This window comes from Haemorhous mexicanus, chromosome 21 (genome assembly GCF_027477595.1).
Source record: "Haemorhous mexicanus isolate bHaeMex1 chromosome 21, bHaeMex1.pri, whole genome shotgun sequence".
Lineage (NCBI taxonomy): Eukaryota > Metazoa > Chordata > Aves > Passeriformes > Fringillidae > Haemorhous > Haemorhous mexicanus.
The window spans coordinates 880,167-906,285 of NC_082361.1; the positions used below are offsets into that span (position 1 = coordinate 880,167).

Sequence of the window (26,119 nt, forward strand, 5' to 3'; positions counted from 1 at the left end):
ACTTCTAGAAGAGCTCACAGAAGACAAAGTCTATTTGTTACTGATCTGCCAGGCCAAGTCACTGCACTGCAGACTCCTGCTTCCAAATTACAGGCTTCTCTGGGATGTGGACTAATCAGGTGCTGAAATGGCTGTGTACTATGAATTCAGACAAAATCTGACAAAGACAGATGAAGTGTAGTTTAAATATAACTCCCTTGCTTACCTGAAAAGAGCTCAGAGAGAAGCCAAGAAATTTGTACAACTTCACTATCATTATAATCTAAAAACAGAACCTAGAATGTCTTTTGAAAACCTCTTACTGTTGCCACTGAAGTGTCAACAAGCTGGAGTGAGTCATATAAAAGCTCAAGTCAAGCTTTTTCTGGATGTATCTTAAAGGTCCCCCGTGCTTGAATGTTGTAACAAATAATCCAGTATATGAAAATCAATTGTGTCTACTTAATTGACATGTTGAATATAAACAATAAGAGGTCAGTAATAGAGATCTAATATCTAACATTTCATTTTGAGGTCTTATTTCTGTGAACCCTCTTCCTCTTGCTACCACTGCAACCACCACAACAAAAATATTTCAATGTTCTCCTCTGCTGGAATCTCTGTTGTACGATCAGGAGGGATGTCATGGGGGGGACTCCAAAGAAGCAAGCCCAGGTGCCCAGGATTTCCTTTACCTGGTTGTTGCAGTTCCCAATAATGAGCGCATCTGCAAGAGCAAGCTGTCCCACTATCATCCCCTGCTCCAGCAACGGAGCTCCCGTCTCAGAAAGCCTGTTAGAGGTGATTACAATGGTGTTGTCATCATTTAAAACCATGACAGGGTCTGCCTAAAAAAAGCAACCAGAATAAATCAAGAATTCAGGAAAGCATACAGATTTGCAGTCAGAGAGAAGTCCACAGGTCTCGGCACTTACAATAAACATCTCACAAATGAGGCAGACTTTTTAAATTACTTTGTCATGCATTTATTTATATATTTGTATGCAGGCTAGAGGGTAAAGCCTTCCTAGCTAGAAAAGCAAAGTTCTTAGGGACTGCAAGAAACACATGGGACAAGCACATGAAGGTACAGCAGTGAGAAAATCATACTGCCTCCAATGACATGGACTCTGCTTCAGCTTCACTGTACCTGAGGAGTCAATGTCATCAACAACCTTACAAATTCATGCAGAATAAACTAAATATGCCTACAGTCATAATCATTTTAGCTTGTTTTCTCGTTGTAGAAATTAATAGCAAAGGAGGAGAGTGAATGATAATGGTGCCACCCATTCTGGCAATGTTTAAATATTCCTGTGACCACGTGTCAGTGATTCATGGGACAGGCATCCTGTCCCTGCACTGGCACACCTGCTTCCCTCACAAATGTGGTGATACAGCAACACTTCCATCAACAAGACAGAAAACTCTGAAACAACTACAGGGGATGCTATTCTCACCTCAATAAATGCTGCCACTTCCTGAAGAACCAGGTTCCACTCCACCTGATCTTCAGTATTGAAACGATGCGTGTAGTCTTCAATTTCATCTGACAGCTCCTGATGTAAACAGTTCAGAGACAGACACAGTCACTCCTAAAACCAGACTTTAGCAGGCAGTCAGTAACCTTATATTTGGTTAGCTGTGCTGGCCTTTAAGAATAATAAATAAATAAATTCCTTGAGAACATATGCAGCACACTCCTGACTAACATGCCAGCCAAAACGCGCCCTTTCAGCAGACAGAATGCCAGTGCTACACTGAGTTCTGGCAATGCAAATTGTCTTCCACGTAGGTCCAAATGCAAAGAATATCTGGAGTTAAGTATAATTATCCCACTCACAGCTATGTCACTGGTTATTACCATAAGCTACGGATACCAGGGACTCAAATTTCAGCTTGCAAGTAACTTTAAATACCTTGAGAAAGGGGATGGTGTGGCTGGTTTAGCTGTGCTAAGTGAAGCCTGCAGTTCAAGGGAGCTGTGACACACACAGCAATGCAACCTACACAAAGCTGTCAGGCCCAGGAACTGCTTGAAGCGAGGTTGTCAGAGGGGCTGGGAAGCATATGCTGTGGGGAGCAGCTTGCTGTTCCTTTGCTGCACTTCCAGGGCACCTCCCTGTCTGGGCTGCAGCTATTGGAATATTTTTACTTGCTGTTCAAACAATGCAACCAAATCTTTTGCTCCTGAAGTGTCATTATTAAATGTCTGAATGACAGAAGGTATTCCTATGTTGGATGGCAGATCGACTAGAAAAGCAAGGATCAGCAACCTCCCACCCCTCAGCACCTTTATCCTGACTCTAGCATACCTTTACAAGGTCCTTTACAACATCCATCTTGTTGAGCAGGAGACAAACCACTATGAACCTTGCATAGTAACGCAGCTTCTTAACCACTAATTCAGGCCTAAACACAACAACAAAAACACCACAGCCAAATTTGAGATTAAAATAGAACAGAGGCAGGTAGCAGGGGTAAGGGAGAGGAGGAGTTTAAGACCACAGCAGGGCTGAACAGCTGCAGATTAAGAGTTCTGACTGAACTCATGTGGTGATGAATAGCCACCTGGCTGCTTGGAGGTTTAGTTAAAATTGAGTACAGGGACATAAAAAATAACTTAAGAAAGCAACAGCCTCCTTACTTGACGGGGCATGGGAGTCAGATATCATGGCTGGCTGTTCAAACCTTGCTGTGCTGCAGTATGAGCTGCTGTTCCCCTGAAAGGCCTGATGAGATTAACACATATTCCTCTGCTTCAGCCCAGCTGACCCATCTTCCACCCACAGCATTCCAGCTCCCAGCACTGATACTGCTCAGTATTTAAAATGACAAAACTTTGGGGCTAATAGCCTTCTATCCAGGACCAGGTAACAGAATGCTCTTCCAGTCATATAGCAAAGCTCTTATTTATCCTGCATTTTTCAATAGTGGCAGAAGGATTAAAAGAAACTTCCTTCAACAACATGGATTTTATCCTAGTTACGTTCCTAGTTTATAGCTCCCTGCTGCTTCCACACACCTTTCTAGTCTTGAAAAAACAAGGGCCTCCATTCAGACATACCTGTCTTCTTTGTTGACTTGGGAGTAGTAGGACCTCTGCCTGATGGCTGAGTAGAAGGAGAAAGCCTCGTTGAGATAGCTGGTTTCAGAGGTGCGCAGGCTGCGGGGAACAGGGGCATCAGCTCACGGCCTCACAGGGAAAGCCACACCAAACCCTCCCTTCCTGCCCCTCAGGCAGCCTGTGCCTCCCTGGCAGAGCTCCCTCCTCAAGTGCCATCCCAGGAGAGCCAGACTCTCACTGGGGGATGTGTCAGAGCGTGGATCCCATTTCAGGGAACAATCAAAGCTGCCCATCCTGCACCACACGCAAGGTGATGGGGTCACTGAACAGCAAAAAGGAACATTAAGCTCCCAAACTTGTAAATCACATTGTTCCACAACACTCCAATGCAGCACACGTGGAAGACACTTTGGAGGCAGGAGAGAAGTCCTTGGGCAGTACCAGTGGCACCGGGCTCACAGGAGCCCTTCCCTGCAGCACCCCATGCAGTCCCCAGGGCCCTCATTCACAAACAGGCACCATGACTCAGCCCAGTCACTGATTCCTCCTGACTGAGCATCCAGACATTTGGCAGGCAGCTGCCACTAACCCTGCATTGCCCACTGAATCCTCTTCTGTGCTTACTTACTAATAATGGTAATAGAGCTGCCCAATCTTGGAAGCAATTTCCCCAATTTGCCACCTCTTCAACCCATACCGATTGTCCAATACTTGTCTATGTCGCAAGAGAGAAAAGAAGGATTAAAAGGATTCCCAAATATCCCAGAACATCCCACCAGACAAGACAAAGAGCCATTGCAGGGCCAAAGTCAGCTTTCATTACTGGTGCAGCGTTGCCAGCAGCAGCCCCTCAGAGCCAGCAGCACACACACCCCACGAGAAGGGCCGTTTATCTGGCATAAACTTGCCAGAACCAGACAGAAGTGTGTTGCACAAAATACACACAACAAAAGGTCACCACTTCCCAGGAGAACACGCAGACTATGCAGCCAGAGGAAGGTGTGAAGGATCAGAGCCCACGCTGCAGCAAGAGACTTCACACCACTCCAGATTCTGCTCTGCAGAATCCATCACCTCCTCAGTAAGAAATTAAAGCACCACACACTCAGGTAGAGCAAAAGGGTTTGTTAAAAAGTCACACTGAACACTCTGCAACATTTTAATTCAATAGACTGTGAGCGCTGCAGGAAGCTGCTGTTCCCTCCCTTCATGCTTGAACAACACAGTGAAATCTCAATCTTAGCTGGGGCTCTGGGCATTCCAGAGATTAAAGCTGCACTTAAACCCACACAACACATCTGCCTACAACACTGCCTTACCGGTGCTGCTGTTGGAACTTCCAGAGCTTGGTGTAAACATCAAATGTTCGCCCAAAATAGGATTGCCACTGCTTCTGCCCATACTGAGGTAAATCCCTGCAAGAGACAGTGACAAAAGCAGAATTAGGAAGCAGAATCCAGTCAGCCCAACATGACAGGAGCACGTTTGTGTCAAAGTCAGAACTGCTTTGTTCAGGATTCATTCACATATTTTAGAATTTTGCCTGCACCCAGAACTACAAGAACCATGACTGCCAGAGTTTCTCAAAACCTGTTGTTACTGGATCTCTCCAAATAGGAAATTATCATGTAGGAACATGCAACAGGTGTTTGAAAGTATCTTTCAATTTTGCTAAAAGAGAAGTAACTATATGGTTATATGCACAGAAAGACAAATCACACTGTTAAAATATCCTAATACAGAAAAACCCTACCCAAGACCAAGCAGATGGAAATTAGCTAATACAGACTGATAAAATGTATTGTTACTGACAAAGGAAGGAATCTTTTTCAAATGGATATGGCTGTGTTTCAGAAACAGAGCCTATGGCATCACAACCAAAACCAGGGCTGCACTACCAGCAGGTCAGGCCAGCATATGGATGCTCACAGTTAGCACTCCCTGGGTTCTGCTGCACCATCACCACGTTTGTCACCCTCTCACTCACAGCTAGTGACACAACACAACCTGACAACTTCTGGTTTTTTCCTGTCAGTCTCCAGTGCTACAAGGTGAGCCAGCCACCCCAGCTCAGCTCTGCTCTCCTACCTCCCCTGGATTTCCACGCTGTGCTATATTTCCATCCCACAACTATGATGTATTCCTAAGGATTCTGGCTTTAAAGGTTCATGCTCTCAACCCTCACTCCTCCCATCTCCCAGGAGAGACCTGAATCTTGAAATAAATGCAACAGAGGGGACCAAATCCCTGAGTCCCACTGAGCACGTACTCCCTACACATCTACACCAAAGCTCATTCAGAGGAGGTGTACAGCTCTGCAAGTGGAAGTAGAGCAGCTTTTCCAAGACAGAATCCTCTTTTATTTGATTCAAGATTGATTTCCACAAGGAATGCTCTCTCAAATCACTGTGCTGGTTCATGTACCACCTTCAGCAGACAGAAAAGCAGCACATGCCACATCCAAGCCTGGAGGGGAGAGACCAAGCAAGCAGCACCTTTAGGAAACCTTGCCATGTCCTCTGAAGGAGCCAGAGAAGCAGAGCAGTACACACCATTTCAGAGCAGCGTTCTGGCCTGTTTCTGCTCATTGTAATTGCTTTAACAGCACCCGAGGTAGGAAAGGAAATTAATATTCCTCTGCTCGTCAGCCAACTGTACTTCCCACACAGCTTGAAGGGACCTAGCTCAGCTACTACAAGTAAAATTAATCCCTCACCAGCTACAGCTCTTACCAGCCTGGGAAAGCATTCCAGTACTTGGTGCTGCTATTCCATGAAGATGCCAAGGAATCTGGGCAGGATTTAACCAAATTCAAAAACAAAAAAAAATCCCTTCAAACTTGCAATGGGCTGCTCAAAATCTTGCAACGTATGTTGGTGTAGCAAGGGGTAAACAGGAATATAAATATGTGCTTCAGGGTACCAACATCTTCATTGAAATACAGCTTGATACAAACACATGCAAATTTAAAGCATTTTCTGCAAGGAACAATTCACCACCTTCTCTCGTTGTAATAGATGTAAACATTTTAGCTAAACAAAAGAAGCTAAGGCACTGTCCAAACACACACCCAAGATACAGCACAGACTCTGACACAGCAAGAGGTAGCTTTAATTTAATTTAATTAGCACACCCATAAGATTCAACGGTAAAGTATATATAAAAATATATATAATTACAAAACAACATTGAAATTGATAATTTTTTAAAAAACCATACAAATCAAAGTTCCCTGGCACTAACCTATAGAATGCTTGAATTAACAAGTTGACTTAAGAACCCCAGCCCAAGAAAGCACCCTTCTCTCAAACACCAGTACGTGCACAAACCAAGCATTAAGCAGGAAGGGTTATGGTGCAGGTATGGGCTGATGATGCCCATGCATCTATCCCTCATCAGTCAGCTAATTAACACACTCCCCTTCACCTCCCCATTCCACACCTTCCTCTGCACAAGCCTAAGCATTCCAACGCACCCTAGACACAAAGCCCAGCTGGACTCGCTGTGCTGCTCTAGATGTGAGTGGTGTTTGCAGAAGCCTCTGCCAGGGCAGTGCCCGTGTGTTTGGCACTGCTGTCTGCAGCCACTGCTGCCTGTCCACACGGATATTCCTCCTGCAGCCTGCCTGCCTAATTGCAGCTGGCATAGCTGCACAACACCATGGATTCCTCGGCTCCCCAGGGAACGGGAAGGATCTCCATGGAAACAGACAGTAGCACTTGTTCTTTTGATAGTATTCTGACATGGCTGTAATAAAACTTCATTTATGACAATACATTACTGTGCTTTCACTACAGCTTTTTGCAGACAAGAGCTGCCCTTCCTGCCATCCCTCTACTGCTCTCTGCTGAACATCACACATGCTGCTCCTGTGTACCAAGAAATTTTGCCATGAGAAGATGGGTACATAAGCAAAAGAGGACATTTAGTGCAGTTTTTTTAACAGAACATGGGGACGTGCATTATTTGGTGAGAATTAGCCCAAAAGAATCCCAAAGCCTCGGCTAATTGCAGAGTGGGCTTTTAGCACAGCTCCTCCCACCCAAGGAGACAGGGAATACATGACCCAGAAGCAATTATACACCCAACTTGAGAGCTCAAGACCTGTGTCATAGCAGGACTTATTGCTACTTCCAGATCTACAGCAGGACACCAGAGCAGTGAGGAGAGACAAAGGCAGCAGGTTTTCCTGTGGGGTGTGCCCAGCCCAGGCTGCTGGCTCAGCACTGCTCTGGCTGAACACCACTACAGGAGGGATAAAGGGGCAACCAAAGGAATCCAGACGTAGAGGAGGGACTGGAGATTTGATTTAGGACAGTACAATAGCCTGCAACAACGAGTGGAAACCATTTCCAATTCCTTGGCTTTCAGAACATTCCAAATGGGACAAGAAGACACAAACTGAGATGTTCTAGAATGATGGATTTTCACACTGGGCACACAAGACTGGCTCTCTTGCTGCACTAGTGTGGCTGGTGGATAAATTTCACAGACAGACCAGAATTTTATCCAATTCTTGCTGTACTCTTTGTCTCCACAAAGACCAGCACTACTTACGTGCTCATAATTAATTCTCTGTCAGGAGTTCATTTCAGCCATGCTGCCAGATAATACTGGCTGAAACCCAATTAAAGGTGCTGAGGTGTGCTTGGCCAGCGCCACATGGAAGTTGTCACACAGGGACATTAAAGATGCTGAGAAAGTCCCAGAGACTCAGCAGCATGCTTCAAAGAGGAAGGCTACAATAACTGTAAGTTTAACATTCAAAGCTTTAAAGACATTCACAGTTTTGACAGGTGATAAAAAGAGACAATTTCCTTTTATGTTCATGGGCTTGTAGTAGTTACAGGCTCCTGTTCCCAGAACCTGAGCAGCAGTGGGATAAAAGTGCTGTGGCACAGAGCCAGAAGGTACCTCCTGAGCCTCCTTTTCTCCAGGCTGAGCCCCCCAGCTCCCTCGGCTGCTCCTGGTGTTCCAGACCTTTCCCCAGCTTTGCTCCCATCCCTGGAAACACTCCAGCCCCTCAGTCTCTCTTGCCATGAGGGGCCCAGAACAGGACAAGTTGCCTCACCAGTGCCCAGTACAAAGGGACAATCACTTCCCTAAAATGCAGTTACTGAAAGTCTTTTAATTCCTTGAAGTTTCAGGCTTCTTTGTGATACTGAACACATTTAAGCACTTTTTAACATTTAAAAGAAAATAATAGCAGTGACAATACACCATGACAAACTGCTTCCTTACAGCCTCCCTCTTCCCAGCCTTTTTCAAGAAAAAAGCAAGTGGGAGTGGGGAAAGGGGAGAAGAGAGCCATTGCAACACACTTCATTAACAGTTTATTCTAACTTATAGCCCAGGGTAGAGACACCAGGAAGACAGCCCCCAGGGTCACCCTAGCAGGCACGGCCACAGGAGATGCTACCACTGGGAGCACCAGCACAAAGTACACTTGAGCAGCAACCTTGGCAGACCATCATATGTTTTCCTCAAATGCTGTATTTGGCATCTGCATTGGGAAGAGAGGAAGGAAATGCTACTGAAACAAAGACGTGGCAGGCTGAGCCCTTGCAATTTTTGGCAGCAGCAACAGCTAAGCAGCTGCCAACACAGCTATAGGCTCAGCTCCCTGTAGCTGAAGTGCCCAGAGGAGGTTTTGGGGAGGAAATCATTGCTCTCCTCTCCCTCCCCCACCACTTCTTTTCTATGAAAAATGGTAGGGGCCAGAGAATAGCAAAAAACACAGCAGCAAAGGCTGTCATCATCTTCAAAACAGAAGGTGTCAGGCACGAATCAAATGCATTTATTACCAAGCAAGTGGACTAAGAATTGGGATGCTTGCCAAGACATTTCCAGGTGAACTCCTCTGAGAACAAGCACTAACACAGCAGATACCTGAGAATTATAATGTTGCTTTATCCTGTCATTATGCCCATGGGAATCACAGGTCTTAGAGGTGAAATGGTGGTCAAGTGTAAGAAGTAACTGTGCCAGGTTACAGTAAGGACAGAGGTTCCTGTTCTGCAATATTCCTGTTTTCACACAGCAGCACTGGCTGCTTAATCCCATCTCTATTTTTATTTACCATACTTCATCCAAAGATATTCTCCATTTTCTTTTCATTTAGCTGGACAAGAAGGTTTCTTTCTGGAAAAGTACCATGGATACACTGAGAAACTCCATCTCTCATCTCAAAATCTTGCAGAAGCACTACATCCCTGCATGGCAAAGGAGGCACAAAATGGCTGGAGGTTCTCTGCCACCTCTCTGATCTCAACTGGAGCAGCACACAGCCACACATGAACTGCGTGCATTCCAGGCCAAAATTTCAAGCAAAACCTATCAGAAAGCCAGTGTAATGTCATATACAGTGCTGGAAATCCTGGTCTCAAGATCTCAGCCCTTTTGCTTTAGACTGTCTTTCATGGGGGGGTCAAACACAATCACCAAGAACCCCTTGTCTCCACTGCCCATTTGCCATTCAGATTTTGGAGCACAAAATGTTTGTTTTGGATTTGGTAATCAACTTCTAAAGCACATGAAAGGATTATCAATAGCGGGGGGAGGAGGAATTAAAAGCATCTTTGCTAACCATCTGTGTTTGACTAACAGCAAGCTATAAGGGCCCAAACATACAGCATTACTCAGAGACCAGGAAGAGGCTGAACTGCCAACCAGATATGAGCTCAAACCCCTGTTACTTAAGAGACTCTACAGCAAAGCTTAGAAATAAAGCAGCTTTGGATACATGCTGTTTAACTCAGCATATATTGACATAAACAGGATATCCATATTACTGTCCAAACGGGTGTTCCCCTGCAGACAAACCAGTTGGATTTTCCAGCTGTTGTTGCAGCTGCTTAGTGGATAAATGTAGATTTTACCTTTCTCCACAGTTCAGATTAAGCACTTGTTTCAGCAGACACATACAGGGTATGGTTTTGATGTTTCAGTTTATTGCTTCCTAAATTTTTTCCCCAAAGATATTCCCTCTCCTACTTTCCTCCCATCCAGAAAAATCCTCCTCATTCCTTTCTTTTTCCACAGAGACAGTAGTGGTTTGCATTTGCATGCTGTGAACTGCACACAGTCACACCTAATCCTTAACTGTGGCCCACAAAACACACCATTTCAGCAATAATCATGTCAATTTAATGGGATTTCCAAATTCTAGTTTACTATTAACTGGAACCTCTGCTCCTACAAACATTCTCACATGCATGGTTCAAAAGTACCCATACAGGGGTGCATTATTCTCTCCTAAAAAAACTTACTGCATTTGGGTTTGAAATGTTCAGTGCACTGACTTCAGCAGCACATACTGCAGTGTGTGTTCCCAGGCTTTTCTGAAGGAATACTGTCAAAAATCCACTAACCTTAAGCCATTGAAGAGCTGCTTAGATTTATCCAATAAGTAGCAAAAGTCTGTCACCGTTTTTCTCTCTGCTTGAGGAATATCATCTTCAGCTCCCCCTGATGACATGGTTTCTTTTAGGGCAAGCTCAGTCCTATGAAGATAAAAACAGCCATATTACCCAAAAATCAAGGGCTGCTATGAACTCATCCAGACTGAGATGCACGTTCAGTTCCATGGGGATGTAACACAGAGCATGCAGGTCTCCACAGGTTACCTTTCTCAAGACTCAGTTAAAAAAACAGCTGAGAATCAAGGCATGAGACTACTTATTGAACAATGCACTAGTTAACAGAGCAAAATTAAAAGTAACAGTGGTACAACAGTCACAAAATAAAATAGTTCTGAGGACTGTCTTCACAAACACAAAACTGACAATGAAAGGACTGTAGCACAAACAGCACTTGGGTTTCACACTTGGACAAAGAAATCCTCTCCAAATTTGCCTTCTGCAGAGGTATTTATCCTGCAGCTGTATTTAGAAACTAGCCTCAGTTCTCTTTACATTTCATTTTCTTCTGTTACTGCTGAAAACTGTAGCTCAATGGCTCCTATTGCTAAAAAAGGGCAAATTTAGCCAGAATGCTAAAAAGTACCCTACCATCCTTCCTCTCTGCATGCTCATGACTGTTTAATTCCATGGCCTGCATTGCTCACAAAGGTACCTGCAGATCCCTTTTTATTCTTCTTATGAGTAAAATGTTATATTGTACAATAATCACCTGAACAAAAAACTAAGATATAATGCAGCTAATTGTAGTATTGAGTAAGTAAGGGAATATGAAAGCTTACAGAGGCAGAGTGGCTTTTAAAAATCTTACTCCAAACATACACAGATATCAAATTATCCTTCTGAGCATAAAAAGATGAGCTACAGCTTTTGCAGCAGAAACAACAACAAAACATCTCTGGAAATGGCTGCTAGGTCTTCAGCTCTGCCCTGCTCAGGATTTTTGTGCAGCATAAACACACCTCTAACTGGGCACATGCAGGGCTTTTACTTCCACCAGCTTCTCTACCAGTTCTGGTGTGTTTCTGGTAAGCAACAGGTTTCCATTTGTGCAGTACCTCTGTTTGGATGCTATTTGCACAAATAATTACCTGCATGTCCCAGTGCAAGCCAGGAAATGGCAAAGCTCACTCTTTCCAGCCATCAGGAAGCACCCAGAAGCATTTCCAGCAACTGTCACAAAAAAATCCTTCACAATAACTGAAGAGGCTTCAGAAATGCTTCCCTGAACAAACACTCCATGCCTAACAAAGGCAGGAGAAACTGGCAGTTTCCACCCAGCTTCTGGGGTAAGTTAGAGGCCCATCCTGCCAACCAAGCAGTCTCATGATTCCCCAGTTTAGACAAGATGCAGCCCACACAGACTTGTTTTTACACACCCACATGACAGCCCACCAGAGCAAGGCCATGGGGGCATTGCACAAACCACTTGCTGAAGAGCTCCAGAAAAAGGTAAAAAGTGTCTCTATATTAATATAGTCAGGTAACTGCAATACAGGTGCCAGAGTCCAAAATACGGCACCCAGATGTCACAAGGTTTGGCATGAGCCTGGCAAGAAGGATGTGGAGACTGTGAGCACCAGCCTGGGCCTGAAACCTCTGAACATTCACATTTACACAGCACAGAACAAACAACACCAAGTACTTAGAGCACCAACATATGAGATTGGAGTGAACAGTGAGACCTGAAAAACAAATGTCAGAAGTAGCCAGGAGGTGATTCAGGAATTTCAGGAAGAGGGACAATACCCCAGGTCCTGTGTGCTCCACAGCAAGGGTGACCTAAATCCTGCAGCGAGCCCGAAGGTTCTGCGCTCCACCGTGGCAGTCCAGGCACTCCAGAGCAGCTTCAGACACTTGTGCAAAAATTGAGGAGCTTGCTTAAGTTGCAAAGTATGTTTCAGACAATCTAGATATCGATTTTTAATTTCATGACAGTGAATTTTATTTGACATCACCCTTAAGTTATACTACCCAACAACCCCAACCAGTGCCAACATAACCTGAGCCAGCCCTGGCACAGGCAAATAAAACCAGCTAGGCTTTGGGTTGTTTTTTAAAACCAAGTACTTCTCACATGCAAGGAGTTCATGAGACCCACTGTCAAGAGGCCATTTATGCAATCAATAAAAGATACACAAGAAAATCCATAGCCTGCCAATGTGAAAGGTATTGGAAGGCCAGAAAAATATGTGAAGCTGGCTTTTCCAGCTGACAGAGAAGGAAAATAAAGTTAGTTATTTCATGCACTGGTTTTGGCTTATCATGCTCTGGAGGGGGTGGTATTTGGTGCTGTACAAAGGAAGAGCTACTATCAGGAGCAGCTCGGGAGAGGAGGAGGTGCTCCTGCACTAAGGACTGTGTTGTAATGCAGCAGCAGTACAGACAGGAGGGAGAATTATTATTAGAACAGCAAGTGGGCACAGTAAAGGGAGGAATACAGCTCCTGACATGGCCCTTTCCTAAGGGACTGCTCAGCTCCAAATGAACAATGTAAATAAAAAGCAACCAGGAGCACATCCACAACGGGGACCCCTCCTTCCTTTGATACTAGAAGTTATCACATGGATCCTTGCTCATCTGCAGACAGACAGTTCTCCCAGTTTTGACAGCCAACTATATCAGGAATATCACCTACTTAATTTATTGTTCTCTGTTTGATGCTTTTTGCTTTCTTTCGTGCAAAAGAAACTGTTGGGATGTTTTGAATGACAATTTTTTTCTTAAGTAAAACATTAAAAAATGCTCTCCAGAGTCTGCAGAAAGAGACATTGAAACATTGGTTTAAAAGACTGTTAGAATAAGTCAGAAAATGGTGGCTTCCAGCAGAACTTATTATTCTCTCAAAGATTTTGCCAACTCCTCAGGCCATACAAGGCAGAAAGGCCGTGCTCGCCAAGCCCCACACTTGGTGTGCCAGGTTCTTCCCTACAAGCTCTCAGAACACACAATTCCAGGTTTGCTTAATGCAATACATTCCTGGATTTGACAAATTCATCCCGTTGCAGCACCCAAGGTAGCAGAGCTTCACAGACACCCCAAAGGATAAAGCTGGAGCTGAAGGGCAGCAGAGGAGGGGTATGGGACAGGGACAGAGGTTTCACAGTGCTGGACAGTATTTTTAAAGTCAGATGTCACTTACATCACACACGTCTCCACTTCCCTGTGGTTTGCTGTCTTTTGGCTAAGGTTTTCCAGGCTTAGCTGGAAGGGAAAAAGAGTGCTGAAGTTAATGGTATGCACTCCCCACTGGCCCTGCCCTGGGATTCAGGCAAGGCAGGCTTGGTGAGCCATGAGGGAATGCTCTGGGTCAGGGAAACCAAGCTGACAATGCAAGTCCAGCATGGATATGTTCAATAAGTGCATTACATCCTCCCAGATCTGCTCCCCAGCCAGCATCACTGTCAGCTGCCTGCTGGAAGGGGAGGATCACAACTGCCCACCCAAGGTGCAGGAGCAAAGGAAACCTCACACACTGAAGGTGCAGCCATGGTGTAACCTGAGGGCACAGGATGTCTGTCAGCTCATCTATCAGTGAGCACAGGCAGAATCAGGAGCAGTTTCCTGGATGTGGCACCTTGACCTCCTGACAGAGCACTTGGACAACTCAACTGCCTTTTTTTAAGCCATCACTTCTCAGTTATGGAACCTTCACTGGCTTTCAAATGCTTCCCACTCCCTGCTCAGAGGCACAAGCAGTAACCAAAAACCAAAGCAAACACACTTTGTTCATCTATCTTGTTGATATAGGATTTTCCCCAAATGAAGATGTTTCTAGATCAGCTCTCCACAGAAGCCAATGGTGGAAAACACATTCCAGTCTATCAGGATTTTAAAGCTGTCAAACCTTGAGTCAGAGACCAGCTCTCTTTCCACATTTCATCCTGACACATCTCCCACAGCATCACTGCCAAAAGGGGATGTGACACAAAGCCAGGAGCCCAGCTGGTATCTATTTCTTATCTGCAAATTACCAACACAGATAAAAGTAACCTCCTGGTCATCCATACACAAAGCCTGGAACCATCATGTCCCAAAGCTCTATCAAAAACCAGCCAATCTTACCTTCACCAAGCAGGATGCCTACCTTGGCTCCCTACTTGCCTGTCCTTTTCTTCTGCAGACTGGCACACTCGTGTCTCATGTTTTCTTTCAACGCTATACTGCACGTTTTGGGAAAACCATCTGTGTGTTTCCATGTGATCTGCTCAGAGTGCTAGTCCTGACAGAGCCTCAGACAACACAAAATGCATTAGAAACCAAATTCATTCCTCTTGCCAGAATACCTAACTCTCCATCACGAGCCACTGCCCTGAAGTTCCCAAGACACCACTCAGTTCTGCCCAAGAAACACTGAAATAAATAATTAGCAATTCCCCCAGACAGGCACTGAAAACCTCACAGCCTGCTGGAGTCAGAAATTCAGAGGGAATGGCAATGAGCAGTTATACATCAAACCATTTCTTCACAAAATGTAGGCGGGGGGGGAGGAGATTTCTTTATGATTCCAAGGTTTTTAGTAAAATTTGGAAGCGATCACAGACATTCCTCACCCCAACCACTGTTCACCTCAGGGCACGTCTGCACTGCAGTGGCTGCAGCTCTTCCAGACACATCCAGCTCCTATTCCAGCAGCTTGCTGGATGCTGCAGGAGGCATCTGGGAGCAGGCTGAGCCCACACCTGAGCTCCTGGCAAGGCTCAGTCCCGGGGGACAGCAATGCCCAGGGCCAGCTCAGAGAACAAGCGAGCGTTGTGTCCCAGCTCTGCTCAGTGCTCTTGGACATGCACAAGGAAAACGACACAGCCTGGGCTTAGGGGACACTTTTGTCTGAATGCCACAATGATAAGCAACTTTAACTTAAGAAACAGAAACAAGCAGCTGCTGTATCTAACTGATAATGTTGGTTAAATCACGTTCTCTCTGCCTGGATGTTTGTTTACTTCAAAGGGCACTAAAGAGAAATGAATTACTGACTTGATGTACAAGTTACAGCGTGGCTGACAAAATCACCTGCGAATGTAACTATGTCTAGCAACTACCTCCTATTGGGAATTCTCCAAGAAACTGGTTTTCCTACTAAAGTACACATTTTTAGAGCTAACTTGCAAAAATACTGCAACCTCTAAAGATTAGGGAATGAGGGAAGTCACTTAAAATAAATAATAAAACCACACAAACCCCAGTGAGCCCATGTAGTAACACACCCACACCCCAGTGCACGAGCAGTCAGGGCCAGCAGTTGCTCCTACAGGGACAGGGAGCCTGGTCCCACATTGATCTGGATTGATCCTTCCCTTTGCATCCCAATAAACCCAGCTCTCCCCAGCACAGGGCAAGCTGCCACTGCCCTGGGGCTCCACACGTTCTGAGGGGCTGGCCAGATGCTTCCTACAACACAACAACTTTCTTCTGTCTGTCCTTCCCTTTAATAGATGCACTGAACACATTACTTCAACTTCTTTTGAATTTTGTGAAAACTACTCACTAGATAATCTTCAGGGTTTTTCCCCTACAACAACAACAGTTACATCAGACAAGGGATTGAAAAGCTGCTTGGAGAAGAAAAAAGAGGAAGCCTGACCGTGCTACTGAATTCCTAAAAAAGGGAAAGGAGCGGGCAGGGGATAAATAAGAAAACAAGATAAACCCAGGCATGCACATTCCCCAGCTGCACACTGCTGTGGCCAGTGGAAGTGGCAGAGAGCAGGCACTCAGTTACACAAGAACTGTTATACAAGTTACACAAATTTTATTACTGCAAACTGAAAGTTTATTACCCTCACATGAATGCATCATTCCTTCCTCAGCACATCAGAGGATGAGAAGATCTGCAAGCAGCCTCACAATAAGAGCTCAGAGTTAAGGGGAGCTGCCACCTCTGCATTACCTGTGAAATCTCGTCAGGAACAGTGTCATGACTTCCTGTAGGAAAATAGGCAGCACCACAAATTCAACTCCATTCTGAGTCAAATGAGTCGGAAAATACAACATGCAGTGTCAATTCCATTCTTTTAACTTCAAGTAAGTGCTTTGTCGGTACAATCAGGCTTTACGTCTGTTTCAGACATATTCAAAAATCCTTTTATTGCTTAGAAGCACACCTGTCCGTATCCAGAACGGCAGTTTTGGCATCCTTCCTCTCCGAAACATGCGGAGGTGCTCATTAACATCATGCCATGGAAACCGTGTAGTCCCTTCCTGCCTCCTCCACTGAGATCATGGAAGCCACACCTCACCAGCAGGCTCCTCGGAATCCACTCCCTTTGAGCACAGGAGACATGATCTCACCATGGCATGCACGTGGCCTTCAATCGCCTTCAGAACACAAAACTTTCGCTTCTCTTCTTTATGCTTCTGCCACTGACAATTTGTTCCAGCTTTGTCTGTTCCGCGCCCTCTGTGATCCCTCTTTCACTGCAGTTCACGACCTTTTGTGTATAGGATGAACAAAGGGCACAGGCTAAAAATGTCATCACAGTTGGGCCTCTGCTCTTCTACTGACTTCACTGGTTTGCTATTAAAAACAGGCTCAAGCTCAAAGTCAGACCAAAGAAGAATTTCTGGGTCATCAGAGTCTAGGAATCTCCAGAAGATGGTGCAGAAGCAATGTGGAAGAGGACATAAGCGTTTCTTTTCATCCAAATTCAAATAATGAATCTGTCCTGGTGCCTGCATACCACCTACATGGCACTTAGCAGTCATTTGCTTTGTATGAAAGAGCAAGAGAAAAAAAAACCACCAGGCTGGCCCACTCTTGGCAGGGGTGGGAGGGTAGAAGGGAGACAGAAAAACACCATCAGCTGTAGCAGTGAGCTGTGTGTATTTACATTTCACAGGCTGAACTATTTAGTGGTTTATTTACACACAATGTTCTTGGAGCAGCTAAAATGCCAGTTGTGTTTTATCTCGATTTTGTGGCAATGAGCACAAGCCACAGAACCATAGCAAGAGTCTGCAAATGAGAGATGAAGCTCCTACATCTGGAAAAGCACATGAGCCACTGTGAGAAAGGAGGGAGATTTTGGGAGCACAGGCACAACGAGGGCTGAAATGCATTAGTTAGGACAAGACATCAAAATACAACCCAGGGACTCGAAAGCAACGACCCAGTCACAATGCAAGAGCTCGTGCTGCAGGGATTGCACATCCCAGGGTGACCCTCCCAGCCAAGCCAACCTACGGCACGGCACGGCAGCCTCGGGTCCCTCCGGCTGCCCCTCCATGTTAGAGTGAGGAGGGAATTGCAGTCAGCTCCATTTTATGCACATTTGATGGCAGGACGCCAACACAACTGTTGACTGAGCCAAATCTGGGCCCCCTTGAACTAAGCCATCACCTAAAGCAGGGTGGAAAAGCACATGCCTCTCGCCTTCCCAGCAGCCAAGTTCCTGAAAAGCATCCCAGTTACAAGAAAGATTTTTTTCTTTCGTCTGACAATAACTGATGTTTTAACTCTTTTATGTACACTCATTAATTTGCAATGAAACAGCTAGCATGGAGCTGCAGTGTACAGCAGTGGGATGGAGAGGCTTCCTTCCAGCCAGCCAAATGATTTACTGGCTGGCCCAAATGGCAGCTGAGGCCAGCGCCCGATCTGGAGGGCAGCTATCGTCACACTCTGCAGCCTGTTCCCATCCTCAGCCAAGGTGCCAGGGGCTGCCTTCCAACTGGAACTGAATTCTGACAAAAGGGAATGCAGGACAAGCTTGGGAAAGCTTTCTGATCCCTTCGGTTCACTTCTTCCCTCCAAACCAGCTTTGGTGGGAGCTGCCAGCACGCTTGGGAATTGCATGGAGAGCATCACCACTCTGGGAATTCACCTTCCTGGGCAAATACTGCTCCTGAGCCCTGCCTCTGCCTCACAGCAGAGAAATCCCTCTGCTGACTCCTGCTTTAATTATATTTCAAAAACTCAGCTCCTAGTCTGTGTTCCATTATATTAATAGCAATAATTAAAAATACTTCAAACAACAAGTCCTCTAAACCTGCAGATCCATCCAGGCTGTCTGGCAGCACACACTTCCTCTCCTGACTGACATCCTCAGGGAGCCAGATTGATGGTTACTCTGCTCCATCCCTGCTGCAGGGCTGTGCTGCGTTCTCTCAGCACATGTAAGCTGCAAGGTAATATTTGTGTTGGCAACTTCCTTACATACTTCACAGAACCAGACCTCCATTTGACCCTCAGCGCAGCTCCCACACACAACTTGGTCCACTCCTTTGAACTGTCTCCTCTTGCTGCAACACATGCTCCATACCATACCTCTCTTTCCAGCCTGTTTAAAAATTACACAGCCTGAACAGAGCTTTTGTGCTTCAACAGTGCACCTTAGCTATAAAAGCCAAGCCTGCAGAACGCTCTTATTCAAGAACACCAAACAAAACTATTTTATAAAATCTGTATTGGTTGCCCTTCTCCCAAGATTGCTCCGATGGAAGCAATGATTTTTATGAAAAAATGAGTACTGTGTAGAGTTCTGTGTAAAAAGACATCAACCCAGGTTTTTATGGTCAGAATCCAATAGCTGTACTGTGCTTTAGGGGACTAGTGGGGGTGTTGGGGGTTTTTGTTTAATATCAGCTCCATTGCAGCTCTTTAGGCAGTAACACCACCTCAGAACAGACTTTCACACCAGAGATCTTCCTTCCTTACCCAAAGCACACCAAGCAGAATAAAAGATAAGCCAACAAAGTAACGTGTCCAGCTAATCCAATGAATTCCCATTATCCATCTGTGCCGCAGCAGATCATCAACAGCTCCATTTAACGCCAACAGAGCTAAACCAGAATAAAAGTGATGCAAGAAGAGGAGAGATGTGAGTGGCACACGGCAGCGAGGCAGCTGCAGTGCGAGCAGGGGACTGTGCAGAGCATCATGTGACAGGAGCAGCAGCCGCGGGAGAGCTGCAGCCCCCGGCTCCCACCTCCCAAACCTGTGCCCTCCCTGCAAGGCCACGGACACCAGCACCTGATCCCAGTGCAGAACTGACTCGGGTCAGAAGCTTCTCAATGTTTTGAATCGTTACACTCCATTTTTATTACTTCCCTCCAGAAAATAAAACAGGGACACAGAAATGATTAACAATGAGCTTCATGTTCCTCCTGCTGGAATGCACTTTCAGCATCTTTATCACTTGTAGATCGACTTTCTCAAAAGAGCACAGAACATGGTATCATTCTCACACGTAGAGCAAAGCCCAACCGGACACCGTTGTGATAAAATATTCCCTTGTTTGTTAGGGACATGGATTGACGACTGAATTTTGATAGTGTATTGTAGCTACATTTCAAGACTGAACAATGATCACATTCTCCTCTGTAGAACAACAAAATATTCCCTCTCTCCATATAGTTTCTGTGAATGGATTTTCTATTTCCTGCAGTAAAGGACCTGGCCATCACATTCGTGACTGTCTGTACTGCTCTGGCAGCCCAGGATGACTGGAGAATAATGCTCTCTGCTCATGGTGAAGTGACTCACTTTCTTTCATTTAACATAAATCGTGGTCCAATTTATCCAAGCATCTTGAATAAGACTGTATTAATCTGATTTGAAAATGAAGCTTCTTTTTTCTACACATACAATCCCCAGCAGGGCACCAGGTTCCTAGAGTGCTTCCTCCACCATGCCAGGGACAGCACAACCACCACACCACAGGGTCAGGCGGGGTGAAGAGACCCCAGGCAGGAACTGCACCTGCAGATCCCACAGCAAGACCCATACCAGGATGATTTTCTACGATTTGCAAAGACTGCTACCACCACAGCAGTCCCACTGCCCGCGGGAGCAGAAGGAAGCACACACATTCTGGGAGACTCACTCACATTTTAGTCTTCATATGGTCCCACAGCGCAGCTTTGCATTAGCTGGACAAGATGCCACGAATTACAGGTTGCATTTGGATAGCTCGTGCAAAATCCAGATTAATTTTTTTTATATTAAAGGGTCCACTTTGCAGGTTGGAGGACCAGAAATTCTTGGCCCAGACAGAGCTAAATCATAGAAGCTTGGAGTCTGGTTATTAAATGAGATGTGCAACTCAGACACTGATGAAAACAGGTCCTATTCTGTGGTGGGAGATTAGATCTAGAGCTGAAAACCTGCAGTCTTGATCTTGAATGTTTTAACAGGTTGTGGACATTTTTATAAGGCAAGAAATTTGAGGGGATGACATAACATAACAACCATCCAGCTTCTGTCCCCAAGGGCATCTCATGTCACCTATTGTCCAAGACACCTCTCTGTACAAAAACAAATAAAAATTGGCGACAAGGGAACTGCTGCGATGGAAGTTTAAAATCAGAACGAACCCACGACGATTCCAGCAAACCGGCAGCTTGGATACCCAGCACTGCACAGACTGCTCCCGTAAAATCCTGCAACGTTCCATCCCGACGGGCTCGTCTGGCGATGCCGGACGCCGCTACCTGTCAGCGGCCGCTCCGCACCGACAGCCTCGCCCGCGGCGGGCGGGAAGGGAGCGGGAGCGGCGGCGGAGTTAATAACGAGGGGTCGCTCGGGTGATTATTCCGGCTAGGCTGCCAGCCCAGGCCTAAGCGTTAGACGTGTCACATCGTGTTCCGCCACTCCGTTAGCAGCAAAGACAGCGGCGAGCACGGCCCCGTGCCGCCGCCGGGCCTCGGCAGCTGCCGCCCCCGCCGCCCCTCTCCGCGGCACCGGGCACGGACCCGCCGCGCCGCCGGGGGATGCTCCGCGGGGCCCCCGCTCGCACCTGCCGCCTTACCTGGGCTCCCACGCGCGGCGGGGCTCTTCCGCCGGGCCCGGAGCTCTGCGGGGGCGAGACCGCGGTGAGGGGCGCGCCGCCGCCGGGCCTGCCCCGAGGCGCCCGCAGCCACCGCCGCTCCCGCCCGCCCCCGCCGCCGCCCCGCCCGCGTCCGCCCGCGCCGCCGCTCCGCCCCCCGCACCTGGAGGCCGGGCCGGAGCGGGGCAGGCGCTGCCGGGCGGTCCCGCTCACCGTCCGCACCCGCCGGTCCCGACCACGGTCCCGGTCCGGGCGCGGCCGCAGCGCCGCCGAGGTTCGGGGAGCGCGGCTGCCGCCTCGCGCCGGTCCGCGCCGGCCGGCCCCGCCCCCTTGCGCTCCTATTGGCCTCGCGCCCAGGCTAACGGCGAGAAGGCGTTCTGATTGGCTGTGCTGGCCGTCAATCGAGAGGCTCCGCCCTCCCGCGCGCTGCCGGTGAGGCACGGCGGCTGCTTGGATACGGTGGCGGTGGCGCCGCGGGGAGCGAGACCGGCCCGTCTGTCTTTCCGTCTGTCCGTCCGTCCCGCGCGGACGCCTGCGCGCACGGCCTTGCCCCTGCTCTTGCTCCGCGGTGGCGCGGCGGCCACTCCCGCCCCGCCCGCCATCACGTCCCCATCACTGCCGGTGTAAGAGTGCCGCACCTCGGCTAGCGTGAGAACACCGGCTGCGCTCTGACCGGGCTCCGGCGGCTGACAGAGAGCGGGGGCGGCAGCCGCAGCACCGAGCGGCTCCCGCGGGGCTGCAGCCCCAGAGCTCGGGGCCAGCCGTGCCTCCCGCCCTGCCTGTCAGCGCCCCGGCCGGGACCACCCTGCATCCCGCGGGGGGCGCGCGGCGCGCAGGCTCCTCCCCCCTCCCAGCGCGCGTTGGTACGGTCCGGCCGCGGCACCGCCCCCGTCCCTGCGCCGCTTCCGCCTTTCCGCTTCGCGCCGCCCGCCATGGTGAGAGAGCCGGGCCGCGCGTCGGGAATCCACCGGCATCCCGCGGGAACGCCACCGGGATCCACCGGCATCCCGCGGGAATGGCACTGGCATACCGCGGGAGCGCCACCCGGGCATCCACCGGCATCCCGCGGGAACGCCACCCGGGCATCCACCGGCATCCCGCGGGAACGCCACCCGGGCGTCCCCCCCGTCCCACCGGGCCCGGGAATCCCGGCAGTCCTGGGCCCGCATGTTCGCGCCGCGGGGGCTGAGGGTGGGCGGGATGCGGGCCCGGGGGTCGGGCGGGGGCACTGACGGCCTGTCCGCCGCCCGCAGGCCAAGATCAAGGCCCGAGACCTGCGCGGGAAGAAGAAGGAGGAGCTGCTGAAGCAGCTGGAGGATCTGAAGGTGGAGCTGTCGCAGCTGCGCGTGGCCAAAGTGACCGGCGGGGCCGCCTCCAAGCTGTCCAAGATGTGAGTGGGGCCGGGGGCGAGGGCAGCTGGGCAGGGGCCGCCGAGTCCCGCGGGCGCCGTGCCTGAGGGCCGCTCTCGCGGGCTGTGGTGGCTGTGTGCTGTGGAGAAGCAGCACATCTCAGTGGGCCTGGGGGCCGCTGCGTGTTTGTGCTCAGAGGAGCTGAGCCGGGCGCTGCCGGTGTTTGCTGCAGTGGGGCGCAGTGTAAGGGCTCCGGAGCACACGCGGGTTCTGCACCCCGCGTTCGGCCCCTGGAGCTGCTCCTGCACGGTGTGCTCAGATCCCTCTGTTTCCTACCTGCAGCCGTGTGGTGCGCAAATCCATCGCCAGAGTGTTGACTGTCATCAACCAGACCCAGAAGGAGAACTTGAGGAAGTTCTACAAGGTAAGGACAGGCATTTTCCGTAAGTGGCCTTTACACTCTTGCCATTAACAATTACAAAGCATGTGGGAAGGATTTCTACAGTTTACGTTCAGTTTAAAGTTCTTTGGTCATGGTCACTTTTTAAATATTAATGCAAGAGTTCTGCAAGTTTGGTGTGAGTCTGCTTTTGCAGAAGGGTCCTCTGGCAGCATCCCTTCTGTGGGGTGGGGTGGACTAGCTGGGAGACGTGGTTTGCAGAAATGCAGATACTCTTATTTTCAATTTAATCATCTCACAGGTGACCAGGAAATTCTTTAATTCTCTTTGGTTATGTAATTTTTAAAATTAGATCATATTGGGTGGGGAAAAAAGATCTTTTCAAGAGGTGCTGCATAAGTGGGGCTTGTAAGATTCGGCCTTACTTGAGCCTGAGTCAGAGCTGCTGCCAAAGTTACAATGCACTCGTGTTTCCCAGTGGAGAGGAGTCTCCTGAACTGCAGGCTGTAGTGGTAGTCCCGAGGAAAAGAGGCTGGGGAGGAGCTCAGCTCGGAGCAGTGTCTGAGCTCAGCTGCTGGGTGTCTTGGCAAACAGGGCAAGAAGTACAAGCCGCTGGACCTGCGGCCCAAGAAGACGCGAGCCATGCGGCGCAGGCTCAACAAGCACGAGGAGAACCTGAAGACCAAGAAGCAGCAGCGAAAGGAACGTTTATACCCAGCCCGGAAATTCGCCATCAAGGCATAGCCCTGGGCCAGCTGCAGGCTGGGCATGATGGCTCATTAAATGGAGTTTGCTTTGGAAGTGTCACTGGTGGTTTATTTGGGGGGGGTGGGTAAAGAGCTCACAAAGGAGTCATCAGCTTAATGGAGGGAAATGGGAGGATTCACAGAAAGTGTTTGAACTGAAACTGCTAATGAAAATACAGACCTGGCAGTTTATTTTCCTCTGAGGAACAGGCAGTGAATGGGTACAGATCTGTGAGGCTGGTTCATCCAAACATGTAAGAAGTATTTAACCTGAGATTGATGTAGAATGGAAGCTTTTCACAAATGTTCGTAGTCAGTCGATATTTATCACTAGCACAGCTTAAAATTTTATCTTGTGCCAGTGTAATAGAAATTAATTAGCTGAGGGATTTCACAGGACATCATGGAAACTTGTCAGCAGTTGGTTCAGATCCCTGGGCAGCTCAGGGGGGGATAGTGTCACACCAGGTGTTCTCTGTGTGGGTGTAGGTGCTGCTGAGGGCACGTGAGCTCCGGGTATGAAAAAGAACTGAACTCCAAGGATGGCACCTCTGAACTCCCAGGGCATCCATAGCCTCACAATTCCACACTTCTTCATACCTGCAAAGCACAGCACGGGTTAAATGGTTTGTCTTTGTCCCCCATGGAGTTCTTTGGGACTCGGAGATGGAGCTGCAATTCCAAAAGCCTTTTTTGGTCCTGATTGTGAGGAAGAGTTCCACAGTGCTGCTGGAGCGTGAGGGCTGCGGCACTCATGGTTTGTATTAGTGCAGCCAATGCATTCGAACATAAAAAAATTCCCTCTCCATTAGGGAGTTCCTAGATTGGATCCAGATTCTGTTTAGGAAAAATATCTTAATTCTGCTCCCTCAATTAAGGATTTTTAAGCCTCAAGCTAGTTTTATCCAGAGAGGCCCAATCACATGCAGTGCAGGGAATTTTCCCTACATGGTGGCATGGCGAGGGGTGGCTGTGCTGTGATGTCACCTGGGCTTTGCTGGCTTTGTCTCTGTTTGGATGGGGTGCATGGGACGTGTCTGGCAGCCAGAGGAGCGGGGCTGGCACAGTGTGGGAACGGCTGCTTGGCTGGGCTCTGCTCCCAGGCAGGCAGGCAGGGTCACAGGGGCTGTGTCTCCATGTCCGTGTGTCCTGCTGGGGCCGGCAGAGCTGCTCCAGGGGAGCATCAGCTGCTTGACCCCCAGGAGCAGGAGCACCCCCCGTGAGGATCCCAGAACTGCACACTCCTGTCCCAGGAGCCTGATGCCAGATGGAGACGGGAGAGGGGCTGGTCCCTGTGCTGGGAACGGGGCAGGCTGGGGCAGGTGGCTGCTGCCAGATCCTGCCTGGCTGCATTTGGGCTTCTCTTTGGAGAGCTGTGTGCCCTGTGCTGCCCCAGCAGCACAGCTGAGGGGAGCCTGGTGCCTCTGCCAGTGTTCCTGACAGCACAGCAAAGAAAAGACGGCCCAAACTCTGCACTGCAGAGACTGGTGAGTGTCAGGGTGTGCTCCAGGTGTCACCTTCCACCCCAGCCACAGGAGCACTGCTGAGAGAGGATCTGCTGTCTCAAGGATCCAGTCAGTACAGATCACTGGCATGCCAATCAGTAACAAGAGAGTGGGAAACACAAAAATGGGGAAAAACCCCAACTGAGCAGGCACTGATTATCCAAGAGCCATCCCCATGCTGAAGTGGGAGGCAGTACTGGAGAACAGCTCAGGCTTCAGTCTGTGCACAGCCCCCAGCAGCCATTTGAGGAGGAGGTGAACATGTTTCTGGCACTGCACTGAATCCTGGGGCTGAATTACTCCATCCACCCATAGCTGTGTGACACAACCAACCAGTCCGGCCCTTCCATCAGAACTGCCCTGTCCTGTCACAGGAGACATCCTGCAGACAAGCAGCCCTTTAAGTGACCAGGAACAACAGAGTGATTGAGAGGACACAGAGGTGAAGTGAGAACTTCCTTCAGGACACAGGTGGAGAACACTCTTGTTCCTGCTGTGAGAGCAAGGCAGAGCCTGTCCTGGCTGGGGTCTCGGTGGTCTGTGCTGGTTCCCTCTTTACCAGCCAGCCCCAGAGGGTGCCCAAGCTGCCCCAGCTCCCTGGCAGAAGCCACTGCTGTCAGGGCTGAGTGAACACTCTCTGGCCTTGCTGGTCCCCAGAGGGTGGCAGGAACCCCCAGTGAAGGGCCACCCACTCCCCAGAGCACCCCAGTGTCACACTGCCTCTGTGGGGACCACGCAGCGTGTCCCCTGTGTCCCTGCAGGCTGTGTGGCCCCTGTCCCCTGTGCTGCCTGGCTGTGGGGTCGGTGTGGGACCTCACCGTGCCGCAGCGCTGACCCCACAGCTGCCAACACCAGCCCTGGGTTAGCACCGGGGTTTGCAGAGCCTCGG

The 26,119-nt window shown here is 48.7% G+C and overlaps 2 protein-coding genes across 2 annotated transcripts in view; one reads left to right on the forward strand and one right to left on the reverse strand.

Moving 5' to 3' along the window:
• SCAI (suppressor of cancer cell invasion) overlaps positions 1 to 21,839 on the reverse strand; it is a gene marked incomplete at its 5' end in the record, with an annotated part of 38,054 nt that extends 16,215 nt beyond the window's left edge. Inside the window, 9 exons of the mRNA XM_059865459.1 lie at positions 675 to 827; positions 1,440 to 1,538; positions 2,295 to 2,391; positions 3,047 to 3,145; positions 3,675 to 3,761; positions 4,366 to 4,461; positions 10,417 to 10,548; positions 21,213 to 21,257; positions 21,394 to 21,839. Coding sequence (XP_059721442.1) covers positions 675 to 827; positions 1,440 to 1,538; positions 2,295 to 2,391; positions 3,047 to 3,145; positions 3,675 to 3,761; positions 4,366 to 4,461; positions 10,417 to 10,548; positions 21,213 to 21,257; positions 21,394 to 21,839 — 1,254 coding nt within the window. The remainder of the gene's footprint in view (positions 1 to 674; positions 828 to 1,439; positions 1,539 to 2,294; positions 2,392 to 3,046; positions 3,146 to 3,674; positions 3,762 to 4,365; positions 4,462 to 10,416; positions 10,549 to 21,212; positions 21,258 to 21,393) is intronic.
• Positions 21,840 to 21,882: 43 nt separating this feature from the next.
• On the forward strand, positions 21,883 to 23,780 carry RPL35 (ribosomal protein L35). The gene is made up of 4 exons (XM_059865460.1): positions 21,883 to 22,165; positions 22,484 to 22,620; positions 22,922 to 23,003; positions 23,574 to 23,780. The coding sequence occupies exons 1-4, from the start codon at positions 22,163 to 22,165 to the stop codon at positions 23,721 to 23,723; spliced, it is 372 nt and encodes a 123-aa protein (XP_059721443.1). The 5' UTR covers positions 21,883 to 22,162; the 3' UTR covers positions 23,724 to 23,780.
• Positions 23,781 to 26,119: the final 2,339 nt, after the last annotated feature.